Source organism: Cebus imitator, unplaced genomic scaffold (genome assembly GCF_001604975.1).
Source record: "Cebus imitator isolate Cc_AM_T3 unplaced genomic scaffold, Cebus_imitator-1.0 Scaffold149, whole genome shotgun sequence".
Lineage (NCBI taxonomy): Eukaryota > Metazoa > Chordata > Mammalia > Primates > Cebidae > Cebus > Cebus imitator.
This window is the reverse complement of record NW_016107464.1, coordinates 4,705,092-4,713,546: the sequence shown is the minus strand read 5'-3', so window position 1 is coordinate 4,713,546 and position 8,455 is coordinate 4,705,092. Positions and strand designations below refer to the sequence as shown.

The 8,455-nt window shown below is 50.1% G+C and overlaps 1 protein-coding gene across 1 annotated transcript; it reads right to left on the bottom strand.

Moving 5' to 3' along the window:
• Positions 1–2,570: 2,570 nt before the first annotated feature.
• ALDH1B1 (aldehyde dehydrogenase 1 family member B1) lies at positions 2,571–7,334 on the bottom strand. Its single transcript, XM_017543222.2, has 2 exons — positions 7,187–7,334; positions 2,571–4,788 (listed from the first exon to the last, which is right to left on the bottom strand). Exon 2 carries the CDS (start codon positions 4,776–4,778, stop codon positions 3,225–3,227), a length of 1,554 nt encoding a protein of 517 aa, XP_017398711.1. The 5' UTR covers positions 4,779–4,788; positions 7,187–7,334; the 3' UTR covers positions 2,571–3,224.
• Positions 7,335–8,455: the final 1,121 nt, after the last annotated feature.

Below are 8,455 nucleotides of genomic sequence, written 5' to 3'. Positions count from 1 at the left end.
TTACTCAATTCTCTTTCCCCCAACAATCGGCCTAGAGCAGGACCATTGCCCCCCATGCCTTTTTTCTTAAGCCAAAATTATTTGTGTAAATTCATGAACTAGGTGGCCACCAGAGGTCAGCCTCACACCCAGAAGGGAGCCAACCCAAATGCAAGTTCCTAAATGGCCCTGGGGTCTGATGAACAGAACCCTTGGGACTGAGCAGAAGCTCGGATGCATCCAGCACAGTGGCTGGGTGTGCAGGGTTTAATGGGCTTTGCCATTGGGTTCTCCAGGTTTGGAGGGTTGGTTACATGCATTTGCCAGTATGCCCCTCTCTCTGGTCCCTCGTGCATGCTCACGGGGAACTGAATCCAGATGAGTTGCTTCTTAAACCTCTCCACTTTCATTTCCTCACCTGAAAAAAAGTGGGGAGGTAACTCCACGACTCTACTACCTGCTTTATAGGATGGTTGTGAGGCTTCTATTCCATGGCAAGGTGCCTGACATAGTGTTTATAGAATAAGATCTTTGCTAAATGGATGGAAGCCCCAGAATGGCAACATCACCCTCCAAGTGTGAGTCTTTTGGGCAGTGTCTGGCCTGAATGAGGATACCCAGTTAAACCTCCCTGCTCACAAGTATACATTCAGAGCAATGAGTGGAGGGGGCCGGGCTTAGTGGCTCAGGCCTGTAATCTCAGAACTTTGGGAGGCCAAGGTGGGCACAGTGCTTGAGCCCAGGAGATCAAGACCAGCCTGGGCAATGAGGCAAAACCCTGTCTCTATAAAAAATACAAAAATTAGCCAGGTGTCATGGCGCATGCCTCTAGTCCCAACTACTCAGGAGGCTGAGGTGCGAGAATTGCTCAAGCCTAGGAGGAGGAGGTTGCAACCATTATTGTGCCACTGCACTCCAGCCTGGATGACAGAATGAGACCCTGTCTCAATAATAAATAAATAAATAAAAATACATTTTAAAAAACTTTTTTAAATGGGTGGAGAAGCTGAGCTTATTAACAGACTGACCCACTGGCTCTGCACCCTCATATTTCAGGACTTGAAACAAGGGAACTTGAAGATTGTCTCTTCCAATGCCACTCCACCCCAGAACACTATCTACAGAGTTCCTCTTTGGTTAAGGAGTACTGAAACTCAAATGAGGAATGGATTTGTTAAAATACTGTGATGTTGCACATTAACCATTGGAGACACCCATCCACCCACTTCCATGTCCCAGTGTGTTTGTTCATGAGAAACTTTCACTGCTGTGCAACAGAGGTGCCAACAGCCTCCAAGAGAAATTGGCAGAACGTGCACTTTGTGGGGGGAGTTGCAGTCACCTTAGCTGTAGACAAATGATGCAGAAGGGAGGTCCTAGGAAAGGAGGTGAGGGACCCAAATAGACCCTGAACCCTCAAGCAGCAGTTTCCAGCCAAACCCAAGTTATTTCATAAACAAGATCATCATGTTGCCTAGGAAAGACAACAAGACGTTTAACAGTTGACTGGGGCCAGGCACGGCGGCTCGTGCCTGTAATCCCAGCACTTTGGAGGCTGAGGCAGGAGGGCTGCTTGAGACCAGGAGTTCGATACCAGCCTGGGAAATATGGTGAAACCCCATCTTTACAAAAAATCCCGAAAAAAAAAAAAAAAAGAAACAATTAGCCAGGTGTGGTAGTGAGCACCCGTAGTTCCAGTTACTTAGGAGGCTGAGGTGGGAGGATTGCTTGAGCCTGGGAGGCAGAAATGATGGGGGTGTGCATTTACAGGAATGGGTGGACCTGAATGTAAGTTGACTTGTAAGCAGCATGGTCTAGAAAGATGGACCGAGAGAGGGAGGCTCAGCATTCTGCTTCTGTACTGTGACCTGACTGGCTTGGATTTGCCTTCACTCCCATCAGCTGGGGAAGGAATGCAGCAAGACTAACAATAAACATTGTGAACTCTGAGGTTTGAAACTCTGGCAGTCCCCAGCACGGGGTGCCCCCATGCTAGGCTTGGCTTGAAGGGTGGTGTGGTTTGGAAGGAGTGGAGGGCTGTGGAAATGAGTCCAACAAGATGGGCCCACTCTGAGCAGGAACAAGTTTTTTTTCTCCATGGGTCTTACCATTGCACTTTGTCGCCCAGCCAAGAGAAAACAAAAATAGAAACACTGGGGAGGGGACTTTTGCACCTGGCTAGGGGTTGACTAGACTACCTGGGTCCCTTCCATCACCCACACTCTATAAAATGTTCTAGAGTTTATACAAAACTCTATAAAATTGTTTAATTATGTAAACCATAATTAAACAATTCAACAGTTTTTTTACCAAATCATGCAAACATTACTATTGTTCAATTCTAGAACATTTTCGAGACCTCCCAAAAGAAATCCCATGCCCACTAGCAGTTACTCCTTTATCCCCTGGCAACCATTAATCTATGTTCCATCTCTACAGATTTATATTTCATATAAATGGAATCATACAGTCTGTAGCCTTGTACAAGCTACCTGGCTTGTTTCACTGAGAAGGATGTTTTCGGGGTTCACTGACGTCACAGCGTGTGTCAGTGCTTCATTCCTTTGTATGGTCAAGTAATCTGAGGAATATTCCATGGAAACATTTTATTAATCCACTTATCAGCTGAGGGACATTTGGAGTGTTTGGGCTTATTTTACAGGTGTAATTATGTAAGCATATTCTCTGCCTACTCCTTCCCTCAAATTAAGGAAAATCAGTAGCAAAATGAAGGGCAAGTAACTAAAACAGCCAGCAACTGGCACATGGAAAAGAAAAAGCACCTCTGGGTTTTAGGTTAAGCCAATGAAGAGTGGGGCCGAGATTTGGAATCCACCTAGTTCAAAACCCCTAATGCTTTCCAAGCCTGTGTCTCAGCTGAGTTCATCCACTAAACCATCAAGTGAAGCCATGGGAAAGTCCTTGGATCAGCAGGAAGAACTAAACCATTTTCTAGATCATTGGTTTTTAATGTCTTCCAGAGATTCCTAGGATTTCATGGAAGCAACTTATGGGCCACCAAGGGGGCTGTGGCTGAGGCCCGGATAGGTATAACTCTGAGCCTGGTCCCCATCCCTGCTTTAAATAGAACAGTCTTGATTGAATTGCTTTATTTGTGGGGTTTCTTCTAAGAGTTAATTTGGAACAAATAAACGGTGTTCTTGGATTTAAAAAAGTTTGGCAATCATTGGTCAAGGTGGTTGTGGAATTGCTGGACTGGGACTGGGCCTCCGTGACAGCGGCTCTTAAGAGTTCTTCTGAGGAACCTTGATAGTGACCGTCTTCACCTCCGTGTAGGCCTTAAGCCCATCCTCACCCAGCTCCCTCCCGTTTCCAGATTCCTTAAACCCTCCAAATGGCGTGTGGCAGGTGACGATGTTGTAGGTGTTTACCCACACAGTCCCGGCCTGGAGTGCCTGGGTGAAGTACATGGCCTTGTCCAGGTCCCGGGTGAAAACAGCCGCAGCCAGGCCATACCTGGTGTTGTTGGCCCTCTCAATCACCTCCTCAATCTTCTTGAACTTGAACAGGGGCTGCACAGGCCCAAAGATCTCCTCTTTGGCAATCCTCATGTCATCCTGCACGCCACCAAAGACAGTAGGCTTGATGAAGAAACCACGCTCCCCGAAACGCTCTCCGCCACAGAGGAGTTTTGCACCCTCCTTCTGGCCAAGCTGGATGTAGCCTAGGACTCGTTCAAACTGCTCCTTGTCCACCTGAGGCCCCTGCTGGGTGTCCAGCTCAAAGGGGTTCCCTACTTTCCTCTGCTTTGCTTTCTCGACGGTTCTCTCGAGAAACTCATTGTAGATGGATTCTTCCACGAAAGTCCGGGAGCCAGCACAGCAGCACTGGCCCATGTTGAAGAACAGGGCTTCATGGCACTGCTCTACAGCGTGCTCCATGTCAGCATCAGCCAGCACGATGCTGGGGCTCTTGCCGCCCAGCTCCAAGGTGACTCTCTTGAGGTTGGAATCACCAGCTGCTTTCTGGATCAGGTGGCCCACCTCAGTGGAACCAGTGAAGGCAACTTTGTCCACATCCATGTGCTGCGCGATGGCCGCACCTGCAGTTGGACCATAGCCTGTGATGATGTTCACCACCCCAGGGGGAAAGCCCGCCTCCTTGATGAGGGAGGCCAAGTATAGGGCAGATAGAGGGGTCTGCTCTGCTACCTTCATAACCACAGTGTTGCCTGTGGCGAGCGCCGGGGCGAGCTTCCAGCCCTGCATAACCAAGGGGAAGTTCCACGGGATGATCTGGCCACAGACACCAACGGGCTCATGCCGGGTGAAGCAGAAATGCTCGCCATCCATGGGGATGGTCTTGCCGTGCCACTTGTCAGCCCAGCCAGCAAAGTACCGGTACACCTTGATGACCTCATCCAAGTCCAAGGCGTAAGACTCTTGGAAAGGCTTCCCATTGTCCAAGGTCTCCAGTGAGGCCAAGTAGACTCGATCCCGCTCCACTAGGTCTGCCAGGCGGTTCAGCAGCCGGCCCCGCTCAGAGGCATCCATCCGGCGCCATGGGGACCCCAGGCGGAAGGCCTCCCGGGCTGCTTTCACGGCCCGATCCACATCAGCCCGGTCACCTTCAGCCACATGCCCGATGAGCTCTCCAGTGCTGGGGTTGACCGTCGGGAAGGTCTTCTTGCTGACTGCATCTTGCCACTCGTTGTTGATGAACAGCTGGTTGTAGTGGATGTCTGGGTTCGGGATGGGGCTTGGGAGGGCTGCTGCCGAGGAGTACCGGGCCGTCCTGACCTGGAGACAAAGCAGCCGGGGTGCCAGGAAGCGCAGCATGCTGATCACTCCGGAGAGGGGCAAAAGAAACCAGGGTGAACAGGTGGGAGAAGCCAGGTGGCGGTACCCAAAGACCTACCAGCTCAGACGTTCCAAGATTCCAGGATAAAGGATTGTCACCTCTAAAAACATGGACTGTAAGAGCTGTGAGGGCCCTGATGAACTCCATCACATCCTGCCTATCTTCAGCTCACTCCCTCATCTCTGCTGGGTCTCTACTCAAAAGCCACTGTCTCAAGGCCTTCCCTGACTACCCTTTATAAAATTGCAACTCTTCCCACCACAACACTCTCTATCCCCTCTACCCTGCTTTAATGTTTCTCCAGCTCACATCCCAAATACTGAATTACAGGCTTTTATGTTTCTTGTCTGTCTCCCCCCACTCCGATAAAAGCCAAGCTCCATGAGCACAGGAACTTATTTTTCTGTTTCATTCATTGCTATGTCCCCGAGCCTAGAGGTATGACTGCTACAGAGCAGCGGCTCAATGCATAGTACTGAATGATGCACCTTGGAAACACTGAAATTGCCACAAAGGCTGTCTAAGAATTGACCTAAGACTTGAGTAGAAATCAAAAGTACTCAGAGACAGTTGTTCTCTGAGAGGGGCTTGCTTCACGTCACCTCTGTGCCTCAGTTCCCCCATATGTGAGATGCCTCACAGGGTTATGTTGAATGATGTCTTGCATATAAAAACCCTGGCAAGCTCCACTCAGAACATCAGAACTGGTCATGCCTCAGAAATTGACCTGGCCCAGAGTCCCCCAACCATAGGTCTCAGTGTCCCTTTTCAGCTTTCCCAGAGGTGCAGCAAGTCAGGAAGCGGCAGATAAGAAAAGCTACAACTCTGAGTAGTGCAGACTTTGTTAAAATAACTACTGCTATAAAACTTAAACAGCATATTAATACATGTTAAATAAAAATTAAACAGAGTGTAACGTTTCCAGATTAGTTGAGGCAATTATTCTCCAGCCAGGATTTGAATCTCTCTGCCTTTAATGTCTCATGAGTCTTGCCCCGCCCAGCAGCAAAATGGAATTGCACCTGCCTGTCCCTTCACCCCCAGCCCCTCGCCCTCCACCCCTGGGTAGAGAGAGGAACAAAAAACTCAATCAGGAAAGCAAGGCTCCAGATAAGTTCCCAGCCCCACAAAAATCAATGTGATGGGTGTGGTGGCTCACGCTGGTAATCTCAACACTTTGGGAGGCCAAAATGGGAGGACTGCTTGAGGCCAGGAATTTTGAGACCAGCCTGGGCCCATAGCGAGAACCTTGTCTCCACAAAAAAATAAAAATACATTTGCCAAGCATAGGGGTACATGCCTGTAGTCCTAGCTGCTTGGGAGGCTGAGGTGGGGGAATCACTTGAGCCCAGGAGGTTAAGGCTGTAGTGAACGTGATTGTGCCACTGCACTCCAGCCTGGGTAACAGAGCAAGACTGTAACTAAAAAATAAAAATTGAAAAAAAAAAAAATCATTGCTGACCAAGACAGCCCTCCCTTGGGGGGAACTGAGTCAGCAGAGTCTGCCAGGGGTGCCCCAGGGTTCCATTTAGCTCAGGGCTTTGCCACATACTGGGACAGAGCCCCCTTGCCACCAACAGGCCTGGCTCTGAGGGTGAAGAGACCAAAAGGAGGCTGGGGAAAGGGGAGTCACCAATCCATGGGTAGGGATTGGACGAGGTAAGCAGTCAGGAGAGGTGGTCATAGACCAAGGCTGGCAAAACTTTGCAGCCACACCAAGGCTATTCCTACTCTTGGGGCCTATATGGGGTCCTTGCCGGGGCCTCCACTTGTAGATAAGAAGATCACAGCTCACATAGCAAAATGCCTTACAGTTTGCAGGCCGTCTTCTCACTGGAAATTTGCCAAGCCTTTCTGCAGTCCCTGGGCGATCAGGGTAGATGATGACCCCCATTCTGGCAGAAGGCTGGGCACCAGGGAGGTTCAGGGACTCACCGAGGACACACAGCAAGAAAGTATAGGAGCCTCACCCCAGATTTCCACAGCCCTAGCTTTGCATATCCTCCCAAATATGGGCAATTTTTTACAGTTCACCCACTGCGGGAAGGACCGGACCTTCTCCATCCCCGGCGACCGCGGCGGCGCCCACCTCACCCCTTCCTTAGGGAAAAGGGCACAAACTCTGGGCTTGTCCCAGCCTCTGGGATATGGTCAGGGACCCTATGCTGGAGTGGGCCGAGTGTCGAACTAACGTGGGAAGGTCTGGGGGCGTCTGTGTCCTCGGGGCCCCGGTAGCATCACCCAGGGGCGGGGGTTGGTTTAGAGGGGTGGAGAGAGTCCTACATGGCAACGGCGGAAAGGCCAGCCCCCAGACCGGGCCGCCGAGGCCCAGAGAGTAAAGCCCCCACGTGGCGCCGGGAGCCGAGGGGAGACCCGCACTAGTTACCTGCAGCAGGCTCGGGCTCAGGTTCAGGATAAAGCTCAGGTTCAGGTTCCAGCCCTCCAAGGTCAGTCCCGCCGGCCGCCGGCAGGTCCCGCCTCCGAGCAGCCTGGGCTCGGCGACCGATGAGGCTCCGTCTGCCCCTGGAGCGCCGCCTACGTCCTGGCGCCGCGCGGCGGCCGTGGCCACACCTCCCTCGCCCAGCCCGGCCTTGGCCCATCCGGGCCCCCCTACCCCAGGCAACCCGCGCGGCTCCCGCGCGCCCTTCCTCGCGTCTCGGCACGCCCAGTTTCCACGTTGCTCAGATCTAGGGTCCTAAGGCACTGGTTTGGGAGCAGAAACAGAGATACCCAGGAGCTTCCCCAGGTCACACAGCAAAGTTTACGGACACCAACCCCAGCTACATTTTGCATTTCTCCCTGCTGCAGGAAGCTGCTTAATAGACTGCCATCCTTGAGCCTCCCCTTAACCCCTTCTCGGCCTCGCCTCTCCCTCACTTTTTTTTTTTTTTTTTTTTTTGTGTTTTTTTTTTTTTTTTTTTATAATTTTTTTTGTGTTTTCACCTGAAACTTATTAAGAGAAAAACTTTAATGACTGGATAACTCATCCTCTTATATAGCAAGCTCACTTTTTTTTTTTTTTTTTTTGCCCGGGAATCACCAATTTCTGTTCTCCACTTTCATTGCTCCTTCCTTCAGTTCCTTTAAGCAGAGTTTATATTTGGGCATTTTTCAAAGTACATTTTTGTCCTAAGGACAAAAAGAGTGTATACACAGTGTAGAAAGCTTGGAAAACACAGAAAAGGATGAAAAAAGAAGGAAAATATCTGTAATCTCTGCACTCACGGTACTCAGTATTATGATTGGGTGTTTGTCCTGCTGGTATTTCCTCTGCATCTGTCAAAAAATATTTTAATAAAAATCAAATCATATAGTAACGTCTATTGTGCTGCTTTTAAAAAATTTAAAGGCCAGGCGCTGTGGCTCACTCCTGTAATCCCAACACTTTGGGAGGCCGAGGCGGGCGGATTACCTGAAGTCGGAAGTTCCAGACCAGCCTGACCGACATGGAGAAACCTCATCTCTACTAAAAATACAAAAAATTAGCCAGGCATGATGGTGGACGCCTGTAATGTCAGCTGCTCTGGAGGCTGAGGCAGGAGAATCGCTTGAACCTGGGAGGCGGAGGTTGCAGTGAGCCGAGATTGGGCCATTGCGCTCCAGCCTGGGCAACAAGAGCAAAATTCCGTCTAAAAAAAAAAAAAAAAAAAAAACA